The sequence below is a fragment of the Coccidioides immitis genome (assembly GCF_000149335.2).
Source record: "Coccidioides immitis RS genomic scaffold supercont3.3, whole genome shotgun sequence".
In the NCBI taxonomy this organism is placed as follows: Eukaryota; Fungi; Ascomycota; class Eurotiomycetes; order Onygenales; family Onygenaceae; genus Coccidioides; species Coccidioides immitis.
The window spans coordinates 233,545-248,569 of NW_004504308.1; the positions used below are offsets into that span (position 1 = coordinate 233,545).

Sequence of the window (15,025 nt, forward strand, 5' to 3'; positions counted from 1 at the left end):
CTACTCCGTACAGAGTTAAACATTATCAACCTGGTTTGTAGGCAGTAGAAGACAAAAAAAATAATTAATTATATTAGCGTTTGATAGTGTGCATTGCTCTTTCTCATGCTACATCTATAAATCTTAGCCACTAGTAAAAGGCCTAAATGGAGTTTACAAAATGAATCTTGGAAAAGATAATAAAAATACCTAGTTTCAATGATTCGAAGCCCAAAGAAAGCATGTCATTGCAGTAGTTCGCCAGCAGAAACACTATCAACAAAGCAGCTGATAGCCCCTGGGCCCAAATGGTATGCAAGGCCCACGAATTTCACCATCATAGATCTGCAATAAATGTCGCACATCTATCAAAGTCATTGTTGCTGTGTCGGGCTGTAAAAGCTGCCATTTTGCCTTGCAGTAGATAGAATATATCCATTACATAGATATGCTTCTGGCAGAAGCTGGAAGGGATGACAAAGCCACCTCCCATTCGCATGCAGTAGTTATCGCGGGCTATTTTGATAGACCTGTGTTCCCAAGCCTGTCAGAAAGAATATCCCGACCAATAGACAAAAATTTGAAAAGGTGTTTGAAGCTATTCCGCCAGCTAAACATACCATTCTCTATCAAGTCAAACAGATATCACATTCTTGCAGCCATCATACCCTGGTCCAGTAAGGACAAAGACGTTTATGATGTTGCTAATAAGTTTGGTGTTTGAAATGATGAGACTGTAATTCTTGTAAGTAGTGATTCATGTTTCACCTTAACCATATACATACCGACTTTCAGCTTCCATGATCTTTTAGAGATCTCCTATGTTTCTAGATGCCTAGAATGCGATGTCAAGGTCGCGAATTTCGCGAGAATGTCCCATCAGTCCGTATGGGATTTCAGTGCGGTCGAACAAGCCGACCACGAACAAGGCAACAGATGCCAAGTGGTAATGTTCTCGGTCTTCGTCTGAGTTATACTCGACAAGATTGTATCAAGAAGCCATGAACAAAGAGTGCAGTGGTTGGTTGGTATATGGGCGTTAACGAAGCGAGGAGTTATAGGGAAATAAGCAGGAGGAAAAGTTTGCCTAAACAATATCAAGAGGAGAGATCGTGATCAAACTAGGAAGTAGAGATGAGAGATGATAGGGCAAAGCTGCAGCATTATGTGTACTGGGCACCACGAAAGCTGAAGGCCTGGGGAAAATGGAAGGCCTAAGTAGGGAAGCCGTATCGGTGCGGGTTGACCCCGGAATATTCTCTTAGAGGCAGAGGTCGCAACTTCGCAGGTGGTGGGTGACAAATTCCCATGCCTAAACTTTGACGCATATTGTTGGGAAGTCCCGCGCGCTGGGGTTGTGGGGCATATATCGCACGTCTAGGCCGCGGAGGTATAGTTCTGGGGGATATCGCAGAATCGGAGGGGCTAGGAGGTTCAGAAAGATACTGAACATGTTGAGGGCTAGAGTCATGGTGGGCGGCCTGCGTCGCGGGGCTTAAGGCGGGCTGAGAGACAGGCGAGGGAGGATGGCGGGGCTGTTTAGTTGATCGCATGAGAGTGCGATATACCTCGACTGGCTGGTAATAAGAAGTCAAAGGACTTGGAAGGCCTGGGTGGTACGGACAGGTCTGATAGAGGGCGCCTTCCGGGTCGTAGAATACCTGCAAGTTGGTTTTCGGTGTCCCTATGGAACGCATCGATTCATGATGTCGTCTGAAGGTATTTTCTGGCTGTGGACTTCTGAGATTCCTTTGGGTACCTTTGCGCGTGAATCTCAATGGGATGGCCCGGTACCGCTTTTTTTGATACCGGGCGATGACCAGGATACTCAGAAGAACTACTCAAGAAGATATCAGCCACACAGTTTCTCGTGACGTAGAATTCAAGCTCACCACACAATCCACCAATTCCCGCAGCAAGGCCGATAATTAGCTTCTCGCGGCTTGACAAGCCCTGATGCTCACTCTCTAAAGCCCGGGCATAAATCCGGTGCACATCCGCAGCTGCATCTTCACGTTTGTTGAAGGAAGCACGGTTGCCAGGGAAACTGAAGAGAGCGAAGTAGGATGTATCACAACGCCCTGTAGTCGATGGCAAAGGGGAGGCAGGAGATCCCCGATTTTCAGTGGCCGCTCCTGGTCCAGAGAAATACGGGTCAACTGGTTGGCCGGTGACTAACTCCAACAATATAATGACAGATATCAAAAGGATGACGAAAGCTCTAACCGAAGAGCATGTGGACGCCATGATGAGTAGGATATACAGAAGAGAAAAGACAATGTGTCGAGGGTTGGCTGACTGTATGCTCCTGGACTGGTGGGAGAAACACCACAAAAAAGGGATCAAGTTGCGGTGGGAGCAGCTTGAATTTATAGACGAGAGCATTGCTCCTGGAGAATATGCCGAAACAAAGCCATGAGAGGACGATGGCAAACGCTCCCGGGAGCAAAAAACATGAGGGCGGTATCATGAATGACCAGGCGGCCGGCTTGCAGTCGGCGCCAAACCGCTCCCTTTGCCCTGTAGGGCTGGAAATTCTTCTAGAAGGCTTCCAAATCGGGAAACGTGCAGCCTGTGGCTTGCAGCTCGGCGAATGACACGGCGCTTCTATTGACGACCCCAGGCAGGAGAAGCCGGGACCCTGGCCTTCTAGTGGCCTTCTAGAAGCCTTCTAGAAGTCTTCTGGTTGTTGCTGCGCCGCCATTTAAGTGGTGCACTCCGGAGTCGTGACTTTCTTGTTTGGACAAGACCAGACCCAAGTTTACTCGCTGGGAAGCCACCTTCTCGCCAGCGCGTCGAACACGGGGTAGGGACGATCTTGGTCGGCCCGACAATCTGGTCACTGGCGCGCCAACGTAGAACGATTGGTTTAAGGACCATGCTTGGCGGGTCTATTCGGCCCTGAATTGGGCTTAGCGTACCATGCTTGGGCTCTCAGATATATCAAAATTCCGACCCCATCGCGACGAGAAGAGCGCGTGGATGGCTAACATGAAACTCGACAGTGAGAGCTGACATCCATGGCTAATGCAGCTGGTGGTTTAAGACCCACAACGATCAGCTTGCAGAGAGGAGAGAGAGAAAAGAAAGAAAGGAAAGCGTTCTAAAATCAACAACGGCTAGGATGGCCCCCTTTCCAGTCTTACTCCCTGCCCGACCACGCTTTCCTTCACCGATGATCAAAAATTGGCGATCAGAGCCATCTCATGAAAAGAAACAAACATCCTAGTTTTGTCTGCCACTAGGCTGATTGGCTCCTAGGCCACCCCTTCATTATATCCCTGACCGACAAAGTCTCTCTCATACCAGCATGGAGGATCGGGCTGGCTTGGTCATGGTGTGAGGGTCGCCAGTTGCATAGAAAACCTAAAACTCCTTCGCCTATCTTGCCGTTTCGTCAGCGCCTAACTCAAAATTGTGGTCGTTTCGAAGGTATTGCCATGCGCTAGATACACGTATCGGCAGTATGAACCTCGCAATGGCCCAGTGGCGCAATAATTAGTTCATTGAGGCCATTGGCAATCCTGAAAAAGTGATACTCTGGAATTCGACAAACAATCCTTTAGTCATATTGCTGGCTTACGATATATTTCAAACGAGACTCGGGATATCTGCCTCGAGCTTGACACAGCCCTCTGGAAACAACTATTACAGAATTTTCAGATAAAAATATCATGACTCCAAAGAGTAATTCTTGTTACACATCAAAAAGAAAAAGGCCAACCCAATACCCCATACAGATTAAATAGTTCCAGCGACGCTTGTAGAGACGTATTCCCAGTATTTGTCCCTCGAGAATTTTCTCAGCTTCTTGCCCCAGACTGTCATAATTAAGAAAGTAGCCGTCGTCGCGAGCGAAACCATACCCACCGTGATGAAGCAGTTACGGAGACCCTGCGCCTCAATCCAAGGGGTAATAGCATAGCTAAACCCGAATCCGAGGGTGTTGCGAATGATGATTACAGACACCATCGATTCACCACTGAGTTCCTTGAAGCAGTCGATGTTGTAGGAGATGGCGATAGAGCCTCCTGTGATGCAGCCAAACGCAAGCATGCCAAGGCCGAACTCAAGACCAACCCAGTGTACTCCATACGAAGCGCCAACGCCCCATATAATCAGACCGGCAGTGGATACGACACCGGAGACAACAAGCGGCCACAGACGGTGCTCTGGTTCACGGACACCCTTATTACGTCGAGCAAGATAGATCGCAACCTTATCAGCGACGATTCCGGACCAAGCGCAGGCAAAGATAGCTCCAATGATAGGTGCCGCATAGGCGGAACCAACAAGCGCCGCAGTCCAGTTGTACGGAGCTGCGGAGAGGACGGGGGAGGCGGTGGCGTTTAGCACGTTGTACCAAGACAGGTTGATACCGTAAAGGAATCCTGCCCACGAGGTACAGGGGAAATAGAGAATGATCAACAAGGGCCGGTACATCATCGTGAGCATTTGTTTGATGGTTGGTCGTCCTTGTAGAAAGACGAAGAGGTTTAACTTCTGAATATAGGTGCGTGCAAGCGGGAATGATTCGACGTTTTCGGAGGTGGATGCGGCGTGGACCTCTCGCTTCTCCTTCGAGTTTTCTCGATTAAGGGAATTCCCATCACTTGATGAGACGTCTAACTCTTCACCTTCGACGGTCTTTCGAAAATACAGCGTTTCTTCCATGAAGAAAAAGATAATAACTGTGGCAACTGCACTGATCATTGCCCCGAAATGCATAACCCATCGCCACCCGTAGGCGTCGTTGAACCAACCCGCGATAAGGGGAGCAATAAAGTTCGATCCAAACAAGAATAGCACATAACCGCCCATCCATCTACCACGCTCGTGAGCAAAGAATATGTCGGGGATCGACACTTCTGGGAGAGATTCGATGGGCGAGGCGGCCAGACCCATAATAATTCGATGCGCATACCATTCTCCATAGGATTTGGAGTATGCCGTCCAGACCATCATGGGAACGCAGAAGAGACATGAAAGGACGTAAACGCCGCGACGGCCGTACGTAATTGCGATAGGTTGCCAGAGCAGGCATCCCCATCCGAGAAATAAGAACATGAGCCCGGTACCGTTGACCAATTGAGCAGTAGTTATACCGGTATCGCGTGTAATATCCGCGAGCACACTGTATTGTAAGGTCGTTGGAATACCCACGCCGAGGGTATAGATGAACAACATGGCCATGTGTAATAATTTGCGACGACGACTCCAATTCAGAGGATCTTCCGGGTCTGCGCTCGGTCGAGGAACTAAAACAATATCTTTTTCGCGTTTCGAATTTCCTGCCTCTCCAGCGACGTCCACCAGATGGACTGTCCCTGGGACGAGGTCCGAACGATCGAGGTGGTTGGGCGCCATTTCGACCGGCGGCGTCAGATTTCGTCTTCGGTGAGGCCCGGCAGGGAAGGAAAGGGTGGTTAAACGCAATAGAGTAACGATATCACTGGATAAAGACCAACCAGGACTTCGCGGTCAGCTTTGTATAAGCTGCTGATAATACGCCAAACCTGTGGCAGAGTCGAAAAGACACAGATTTTTGCGGGTGAAAGCAAGCAGCTCCAAGTGGGATTACCCCGGATATTAAGTACGGGGCCGTACCTGGGTTTTCGAAGCTGGAAATATAAAGCCAAAACCACGGCCACGGCCCAACCCAGAAAATATCTGAAGAATTTCGGATTCTAGCCAGCTGGATTCGCCTCCAGTTTTTCAGTCAGAGATAGCGCACTGATGATTGGCGTAGAGCTCAAAGCTGCCAGCTCCAGCTCTACGTCCCGGCCAAAGGGACCTTGGCCGTGCGGAGAAGGTGGAGCTCGCTATATCCGACGATTTATCATCCTCCAATCGTGAAACAAACAAGACGGATAGAGGTTTAATTACCCCACGAGTCACCAGGTGTCCACGATAGTCTTTCGCGCCGTTATCAGCTCTGCTTTGCAACTCTAATTCTCCTTCGGACTGGCAGTGTTCTCAGATAATAATCCTTCCATTCGCAGGGGAAGTAATTCTCAGGCGTCAGCAGCCATAGCCCTGAATATGCTTCAAACCGTAGCTACCCCGCATTATTGTTCTATCATCCTGTCAGTAGTGTGGGCTTTGTTCCACGGTGGAAATCGCTTGTTCCGTACGCTCAGTGCCCGGTGGAGATGGGCATCTCAACCAAGCCTGCCTCCGCCGAATACATCCCATTACCCACACACCCACCAGTATCCCTGGGGTGGGAGAGTAATATTTGAATCCAGAATACTGGCCTAGTAACCGACCATCCCTAATACAGCCTAGCGCGTATTAGCGTACCCGGCCGGCTGGATCCCTCGGCAATGCGTTCCCCACGGGTAGACTTTCCGTTCTTCGCCTCGGTGGCAGCCGCCTTTCCGCCGCCCACGTTGCCAGTCAATCTGATCTCGCTTACAAGCAACAGGTTTCGGCGCGATGAAGTCCCCGTGCGCTACCCTTCTTATCGGTGACAAGATCCGCCCTTATCGCTGCCGCTTTCGGGACTGGGTCGTGAGCCGCGCGCCTGCGCGGCCTCTGCCTGCTTCGCGTCTGTCACGAGAGACAGATACATTTCTCCAGAAAGCACGCAGATAGCGATGCAGCGATATCGTGATGAAGCTATCGATGGGATCAGCGTTACGCCAGAGACACAGCAATCAATACCCTATGCCTGGAGGAGCATCCGCTATCTCTTTCCCCGATTATAGACGCGAAGGCTGGACTGACTCGTGTAAATTTATTTGGTAGAGTGGATCACTGCGGAGAGCTATACAGCATCAACCAATTGCTTTGATCCAGAATAACCGGCTCCGAGAGACCAACGGTAAACTTCAGCCCAGAGCTAAAGGTGGACGTAATGGGCTGCAGAATGGCGAGGCGGACAGGAAGCTCTAGCTTCGCGACCAGAGGCTTCTCACCAGTACGAATGCATTGCCAGACGACATGACAACCTTATATTATGCTCCTTTCCCCCGGAATCACTAGCCTGCGCGAAGGGTGCGGGTTCCGAGAAAGGTTTGTCACCCCACGGGGCAATGGGGATCAGAAGACGATTTAAAGTTCGAGAGACGGCTCATCCGATATATCAATGTGTATTGGAGTAGCAAGGAGCGCTTACCCTATCTGGCCCTTCCTTTTATCCGTGAGTCCACTTTGTCTGAGATATTGGGTGAAAGGAGGTTTGCCCCTGAAGGCTGGTGTGAGCAGCCGCCACCAATTGAACATGTCTAACTGTTGGAGAAAGCGGTCCTGAAAACTGTATTTGAATAGCTTCCGCAGAGGTAGTTATGGATGTTAGGGTAGTCATCACTTCACAGACTGGAGGGTAGAAAGAAATTTTCCAAGACATTGACCTAAAAGCAACCTATCAGCGTTGCACGGCCGGACAAGACACGAGGTTTTATCAAGCTGGGCGCTGGCAGGGTCTCTAAATTCCTCGAACACCTGGAATCCATCATAAGCTATTGTTTTAATCGACAGGCTCACCTCAATAAAGTCCAAAAGCATTTGTTCACGAAAAGTATATTTATGTGTGGAAGGCCGAGGGTCAAGGCTAAGTGTCAGTCTGTCTGGCGCTTTAAGGTGATTTTACACCTTGATGTCCATTTACCTATAAGAAACCCTTGGTCGCCAATACTGAGCGTGAAAGCCTCTTGAAATGTTGACAGCCAGACATGTGAGATAGAGAAAATTTTTGCTCGTGTGCATCCTGTCCGCAATAGACACAAGGTTATCAAAACCATTATATCTTTGTAAACACGGCACAGCTTCCAGGTTAATCTAGTGTAACACTTGCTTCCGGGAAATCTGGGTTAGCATCTAGACAACCCAGTCCAGCGATAGTGACAGCGAGATGTTATGAAAAATGCGGTGAATCTCTTTCAATGAGGCTGCACCACCTACAAGGTAGGTCATCTCACGTAAGGTGTTCCCTTTTCATTGGAATGTTCCGGACCGCTGCCGCAACGACCCACCTCGAGCTCCTTTGCCTTGTTGCGTATTACAGTTCATCGTACGAACGGGCGGCGAACATGTCCAGCTTTGACTAAGACATCAGAGTAAGCTTCCTTTCGCACTCCTTATTGATACCCTCTAAGCGCTGATGGCGACTACGTACCTAAAGTTGGCCCTAGTAGCATATGAATTGCTTTTGGTCTTTCTATCCTGGCGCTATCGCCAGAAAGTCCTCCATCTATGGTAGTCTCACTTTGGCAACCAGGAACGGTCTTCCAGCGAGGCATCTGAGCTCCAAGTGCGATGAGCTCTCCGATCCAGGCCTTTGTCCCTTTTCTACTATACCTCGGGCCACTCTACAACGAAGCCATTCGACTCCGCGAGAGATATGTCGAGCTCAATGTTGCAGGGCACAGGAAAGTTGTGGGCCTCCGGAAGCTGAGCAAGGGCGGGTTCAACCGTATGGTCCTTGCCATGCTTGAGGATAGCATCTAGGTTATTATCAAGATTTCATATGACACCTCCGTGCCAAAATGCTATGCAACTGCTAGTGAGCTGGCGTGGCAACACTTATGTACCTGTGGTTCAAGAGAGTCCCTATTCCCAAGGTGTATGGGTGGTCATCAACAACAAACAATCCTCTTGGGGTCAAATATATTATCAAGTTAGAGGAGGAATACTCTGTGTGCTTGTCATTCACTAAAGCTACTCCGTACTTCAAGGACTATTTCATCTAATCCTATTTTTGGTCACGTGAGTGAGGTGCTGCTGAGAACAAAATTCACTCCACAAACAAAACTTGGAGAACATGCGTCTCCGAAGACCGTTTGTTTTACCCGAAAGAGAAAAATTCGGATGCCGAATCACAAGCAAAGAAGGTTGATGCAAGGAGACGATAGAATCAAACACCGGTGTTGTTTCAAAATTGCAGGTAAAACATTATGCATACTGGGCCTCCACACAGGCGGCTAATCCAGATTTCTCATTGCGCCGCCCTCGCTTCCCAGATTGCGTTGCAATTTGCCATGCATTTCTAAACGGCCCATTGTGGTTAGAAAAAAGAAATCAGGAAGAAGAAAAGGAGCAATTGTGCTATTTACGGACTCTTCTATGGTGAAGTGTAGACCGCCTGGAGACATCCTGATGAGCCCAAATTGAAATGACGAAAACAAAAATAGCAGAGCTAACTCTACTCCGTATAGCTGCGTGCTATTGAATGGCCAACCACAGTAGGTGATTCGTTGCGTGAAATATTAAGCGGACTGCCTGTTTGTTACCTGTGCATGTTATTACTACTCTCAATAGTTTATAGGTCTCCATCTGATAAGGAGTTCAATGACATTCTGTGTTCTCTGCCAATGGCTGAAAGTCTGTAGAGTAAACAAAAACTCCTGAAATTAAGATTCATTTGAAAGACCAGGGGTATTGAAGGCATTCAAACTAGGGCCAAAACATCTCCAATCTCAGAACCAGCTTCATGATATCATAATGTTCACACAATTTGGCGAAAGAAAAGGAACAAGTACTCCATCCCGGCAGTAGAAGCCAGGTTCACCTAACTCCTAAACTCCAAAAATATAAAACTCCTTCAAAGGCCGCTAAAGTGTAAAATGCAACGAGGCAAGGAAAAATTTTTAGGGATATCATCCGAAAAGTTCCATCGTAGATGGCACCAATTCTTCTGTAACGGCTCGCCGTGACTTCTTCTGCTTCTTTTTGGTGCTCAATGGTATTGTAGTTAGGACTCGCTTTTCTACGTCCTCGTCCGTAATCTCGTTTGATCGCGTCGACAGCGCGGGGCTGTTCGCTCGACTGCATTGTGCAGGCAGCGGGGGGCTCCTGTGATAGCCAGAGCAAGAGCTGCCGTGTGGCGATGATGTGCGTATGTTCCTCTGGTAAGAGGGATGGCAAGGTATCTCTCCAGCCGAACTCGGGTCGAGAGAACTTGCACTTCGCATTGAGGTTTGCCGCCGATGTTTCTCTGTGATTGTGGAGGGGGGTGCTGAATATTTCGGTCTGCCGATTTTTGCCATATCTTTAAAGAATGCCTCACTGGCAGGTTTGTAGACAAAATCTGGCGGCTTCTCGTGGGATGGCCTTGCTGGAGTGTCATAGACCGACTCGCTGATGCATACGAAGGGTTGGGCCCCCGTGTGTGCTCTGAATTGAACGTGTCCAACACCTTGTCTCTGACGTCTTGTGCCGCTTCGTGATACCGGCACGGAGGTCGAGCGTTTCTCAGATGGGAACGAGGGAAGCTGGTTCCATCCTCCATCCATAGGGCCACTGATGTCCATATCACCATAACGCTCGTCTAGCTGCCTGGTCCCTTTCCGATGCCGTTGTCCCAAACGACCTCGCTCGAAACAACATTTCACCCATGTCGCCATGACCGCGTCCAAATAAAGAATCGAGCTTCCAAGGTAATGACGGCCGTAGTCCTTTAGAATATCCTTGACTGACGATAAGGTGTGCTATTAAAACGTATCTTCGGTAGAACTGTTCACTTCCAGCTTCCTTTCAAGCACTGATGAGGGTGGTATAGTAATAATAAGAAGAATGTAAAGGAGGGAGATAGGCAGTAAAAGAATGGAAGGGAAGGATTCAAGCCAAGACAGACACGCCGTCTCGGGCAGTGCATATCCAAAGGGTCATGAAAATCTGGCGGCACGGCTGCTGGAGCCAGGTATAAAATTCGGTTCAGGAATTGAAGATCAAAGGCTTACTCCTCGGGAAATGAAGTTGCCGTTGCACGGCAAGGCACACTGGATCGCTGAACGGAGGCGCGACTGAAGTGTATTAGTGGCACCCGAAGCAGCACGAGAGCGCTGGGAGTAACAATAAAACCAAGGTGATAGCAGGTAACTAGCCAGCCCCGAGAAGGGTAAGAATGTTTGTTTCACAGCATGCGGCAGATCCGCCCATGATAGAGAGAAGATAATAAGCGTCACACGGGGCACGGACAGCGGCCAAAAAGCGCTTCCAAGAATATCGCATCTCCACGACAGCAATGCATAATGTGGAGCATGGAGTTTGAGAAATGACATCTGCCTTAAGCGCTGCGATTATCGAATTAATGGCTGCATCTGAAGTATGGAGTAGTGTACTCCGTATAGGCCAAGCAATATGGCCGGTTTCGAGCCGGCAAACAGCAGCTGGGGGCCAGGGGTCTGAACGACCCATGGTGGCGCACGACCAGGGGGTGGGCGGGATCAGTTCCGACTGTGGTCTCCGGAAATGGCAAGCTTGGACGACAGGCACAGTCCGATTGAACACAAAGGGCGTACTCCGTACATTGAGCATAGACTTCCTAAGAAGATCATCGCCTAGATTTTGACTACATTTTGAATATCTCGGACCAACCTGTCTTAAAGCTTCTTTAACTTTGGTAGCTGCCTTCCAGAATTCTCTGGTCGGATTTGAGGCACAGATGGAAGACGTAACTCTTTCGACTGTGAATCGGCCAGTCTCTCTGTAAGTACGAGCAACGAGATAGTGGGAGAGCGCTGTATTCTGCTGCGTGTGGCCGCTGCGCCGGACGCAGGAGTTCGTCCAAGCAAATTCAGGGTCGTGAGGGCGGGGCAAGCTTCTCTCTCACAAAGAACAGATCCAGGGTAGTTCATCAACTAACCAACGATCCACCTAGTCGAGAATAGGATCAGAGAACTTGTGAAGAGTCACAAGAGCGAGCTGAGCCCCAACAGCTTTACTCTCTGGGCTGATTCCCGGGCGAAAACGCTGTGAAGCTTGTGTCTGGCCTGCGCTCCGTCGCTCTGTACTTCTGGAGTTCAGAGGGCGCAGCATTTTGATCGAGCAGACGACACCATCAGCCATCTATTCTCTGGATTACCCCGTCCAACCCCATCGACCTCGTCCTTCCACGAAGCAAGGCGAAGAGGTGGTGAGCAGCGCGGCCTCTGAGTGGTCGGCATCTCGCGGCTTGGTTCGCCGATTACGCGAACGGTGCGGCTACTGACGCGCTGATTGGTCAGATTCCTGGCTGGTGTGTAACGAAGCCTCCAGCCAATCAGCACGCGTATTTAGCTGTTGGCGCTTAACTTTCCTCCCACATCCTCTTAGTCATCGCTTTTCGGCCAAAACAGCGAGAATCAGCCTGCATCGGCCTACATACATCCCACGGAGTGCCCCCCTTTAGAGACGTGTTTCGTGGTAATGATAGCAGCGGAGGTTTGCCGCTCTGAACTAGTGTGCACGACATACGAGAGACTTGAATTGCCGGAAGAAGGATTTGCGCCCCTCGCTGTTGGCAAATTGTGGAATGGCGGAAGAACGCACCGGACATAGTGTCACAGGGCATGTCGTATCATGCGCACCTCCGTTGCGCGTCTACCCTGGCTTGACATTCTTTATTCTGCAGACGGCATACATATTCCGCGCCCCTGCACCATATCATGATGTTCCCGAGGCCAACCCATGCTGCTTAGTGGGAATGCACATCTGTATTTTCTACTTCTGTTATCGTAGACAGAGATGCCCACGCCAAAGAGGCAAAATTTTCCAGCCTGGTATCGCTATCTGCTTTTGAAAGAGCCGGGATAGCCAGCAAACTTGCGAACTGCTGTTGTTCTTTGTTTGTATTGACGGAACCCGCGCCTCTTGGATTACCTGCTACAGCCATGTCAGCAAGCCTCCAAGCATCCCTGTCGGCACGGCCATCCTTTTGCGGCATTTTCAGTATCGAATGCCAATGGGATGCGTGACCTTACCCGAAAATGTCGAAATTCAAAGTCCAAGATGCGATCTCAGCGCCCTGATTCGAGTACCGACAGCACGGTTGCGGCGTCAGGGTTGTGGATCGCCGTTCCCTGCTGCCAAGTCCCACCCTTGGCCTAAGCGAATGGGCCTCGTCATGAGTGATCAGGGAAATATTTCCGGGACTTCTCACCTGCACCGCAGCCAGTCTCAATTTTTAGGCAGCGTTGCCCAACTAGCCGCATCCGACACAATGGCACAAGTAATGACGATGATGTGGCAACTCGAGCCAAACGCTCTGCCGTCCACTATGGAATAATTATAGAATACGGAGTACGGAGTACTCCGTACATCTTTTTGATTTCGGTGAGGCTAACTGCGTCCCACCCAGAAAATCCAAAGTTGAGAGATAAGTACAAAAATGATTCGCGCGTTCCAAAACCCTTCTCAAAGAAACCGACAAGATCAACATTAGGGATCTACGAGAAAACACATGATCTGTCCTTCCATCTGCCCTGGAGAAACGAATAATTCGACAATGCCACTAGCTCAAATGTCGGGGATAAGAACATGGAAAACGCCGTCAACATCCTTGTCCCATTGTAGCAGGTTGGTGTACCCCAATTTACCCACGGTTACTCCGTACGCGCTTGTGAATTCAGATCCGAGCCTGGCCTGAAGTACATCTAGATCATTATCGACATATCTGCCGCCAGTGTTGATGGCCACGCTGATTCATCGAAAGAGGCTATCTTTCAAAATCAATCCACTTTCCCTCAGCTTGTTCGGGCGCGACCTCTCAGCCCCAATACCCTTTCATCCGAAAGAAGCGCTTATCCATATATATGTATTCTGAATGTATATACATCCGTATGTTGACATGCAGGGCCCAAGACGACAGGGTGTATTCCTGTTCTTTTTCTCGTCGTGTCTCACTTGGACCAGCCCAACGGAACCGGCGATGGCTCCATTTACGTTGCATTTTTCATCTGGTAGCACTTCCATACGAAAACAGGCAACACTTCCTCATGTACCAGCCCATCAACCAATGTGGTGCACCAGTCCATACCGCGCAAGTATGGCTCTCCCTGACCCCTCGAAGGGGAAAAAAAGTTTCCACAGGGTTGATTCCGCCGTTTTGCGAACCGGGATGTGTATATCAAGGTAATCTTATACTCTTCTAGGTAGTGGCGGAGCGAGAGCCCTCTATGGCAAAGAACACTAATTTCGCCCATACCAGGTAAACTACGGGGTAAAGGCAAAGTCATAGTCCTCCATACGGAGTAGTGTTTTGGCATCACTTGGGACCACAAAGCGCCCGCGCCCGCATGTATTACAATGGAAATTGCCAGCTTTGATTCCAATTTCCAATCCAAGTGCATTGATAACCTTTCCCTTGCACGGATACCCCACAGAACCAGATATGCCAGGGAAACACAATGATCCTGAACTGGTGATCAAAATCTGATTGGCAAAGCACAAAACTCAGGAAAAGACCCCAAAGGGCCATCTTGAGATCGACAGGAGATCCAGTAGGGGAGGGAGCAATGAGGCTAAGTGCATACGGATTGAAACTTGATCAGTGGTGTATTCCCTATCATTTCCACAGCAAAAAGGCAGACTCAACTAGTTGTTTATTGCATTCTGGATCCATACTAATGTACATCAGCAAGGACAGTATCAAGCTACCCCCTAATTTATGATTGCAGGACAACTAAAGTGCTTTCTTTACAAAGAACCATATTATAGTCAGTGAGCCATTCCAAGGTCCGGGAGTCATGTATAACTAGACAGCCCTCACTTGCTTTGAGAAACAGTGTGAGTGTTTGGACTCAACCTGCTGAGCTACCTAATATTAAATTTTCCTTTGAAATGAGCCTACATGAGGACCGCACGGGATCCCTCTTGCAGGGTCATGGCATAGACATCGGGGAAAACACGATGGCTGGTGCTCTATCGTCCATTTTATCAGGTCTTGCTACGCCTTTGCCCCTCTGGTTACCCTTTTAACTACCCTTTCCCTCCTTATTTGATCAGACTATAACAGGCATATCTCGGTTCCTGCTTAGAAGTACAGAGTGGGCTTTCAGCATTATTTTTCAAGTTTAGGGTAGCAACTTTCACAAGAAAGGAAAACCCTGCGCGTTTTGGCGGTGACCTAGTTAGTGGAATCAGGACAAGCGGGTAGGTGGTCAGGTAGGGGCGGCTATATTGGGTTCGCAACGTAACCGACAGCGACATCTGAGCAGAGGCATGTTTCGGGAGCCTATTTGTTCGGTGTCTTATTTATATCATATCGATCTACTCAGTGGCATGGCTACCAGATCACTAGATTCGCTATGAGACGTATCTAAACCACAACCTATTACACTTTAAA

At 49.2% G+C, this 15,025-nt stretch overlaps 6 protein-coding genes across 6 annotated transcripts; 2 read left to right on the plus strand and 4 right to left on the minus strand.

The window, feature by feature from the left end:
• Nucleotides 1-316: 316 nt before the first annotated feature.
• CIMG_13161 (uncharacterized protein) lies at nt 317-781 on the minus strand (the record flags this gene model as incomplete). Its single annotated transcript, XM_001241686.1, has 3 exons — nt 317-509; nt 648-713; nt 765-781. The coding sequence occupies 3 exons, from the start codon at nt 779-781 to the stop codon at nt 317-319; spliced, it is 276 nt and encodes a 91-aa protein (XP_001241687.1).
• A 412-nt stretch (nt 782-1,193) lies between these two features.
• CIMG_08849 (uncharacterized protein) lies at nt 1,194-2,350 on the minus strand (the record flags this gene model as incomplete). Its single annotated transcript, XM_001241685.2, has 2 exons — nt 1,872-2,350; nt 1,194-1,816 (listed from the first exon to the last, which is right to left on the minus strand). Exons 1-2 carry the CDS (start codon nt 2,224-2,226, stop codon nt 1,194-1,196), a joined length of 978 nt encoding a protein of 325 aa, XP_001241686.1. The 5' UTR covers nt 2,227-2,350.
• Nucleotides 2,351-3,630: 1,280 nt separating this feature from the next.
• Nucleotides 3,631-7,291, minus strand: CIMG_08848 (MFS transporter). The gene is made up of 2 exons (XM_001241684.2): nt 6,114-7,291; nt 3,631-6,055 (listed from the first exon to the last, which is right to left on the minus strand). The coding sequence occupies exon 2, from the start codon at nt 5,344-5,346 to the stop codon at nt 3,721-3,723; it is 1,626 nt and encodes a 541-aa protein (XP_001241685.1). The 5' UTR covers nt 5,347-6,055; nt 6,114-7,291; the 3' UTR covers nt 3,631-3,720.
• A 2,287-nt stretch (nt 7,292-9,578) lies between these two features.
• On the minus strand, nt 9,579-10,325 carry CIMG_08845 (uncharacterized protein; the record flags this gene model as incomplete). Its single annotated transcript, XM_001241681.1, has 1 exon — nt 9,579-10,325. One exon carries the CDS (start codon nt 10,323-10,325, stop codon nt 9,579-9,581), a length of 747 nt encoding a protein of 248 aa, XP_001241682.1.
• A 686-nt stretch (nt 10,326-11,011) lies between these two features.
• On the plus strand, nt 11,012-11,679 carry CIMG_08844 (uncharacterized protein; the record flags this gene model as incomplete). The annotated part of the gene is made up of 3 exons (XM_001241680.2): nt 11,012-11,225; nt 11,328-11,409; nt 11,592-11,679. The coding sequence occupies 3 exons, from the start codon at nt 11,012-11,014 to the stop codon at nt 11,677-11,679; spliced, it is 384 nt and encodes a 127-aa protein (XP_001241681.2).
• Nucleotides 11,680-12,882: 1,203 nt separating this feature from the next.
• Nucleotides 12,883-14,974, plus strand: CIMG_08842 (uncharacterized protein). Its single transcript, XM_001241678.2, has 5 exons — nt 12,883-12,981; nt 13,040-13,257; nt 13,396-13,812; nt 13,889-14,233; nt 14,327-14,974. Exons 3-4 carry the CDS (start codon nt 13,494-13,496, stop codon nt 13,933-13,935), a joined length of 366 nt encoding a protein of 121 aa, XP_001241679.2. The 5' UTR covers nt 12,883-12,981; nt 13,040-13,257; nt 13,396-13,493; the 3' UTR covers nt 13,936-14,233; nt 14,327-14,974.
• Nucleotides 14,975-15,025: the final 51 nt, after the last annotated feature.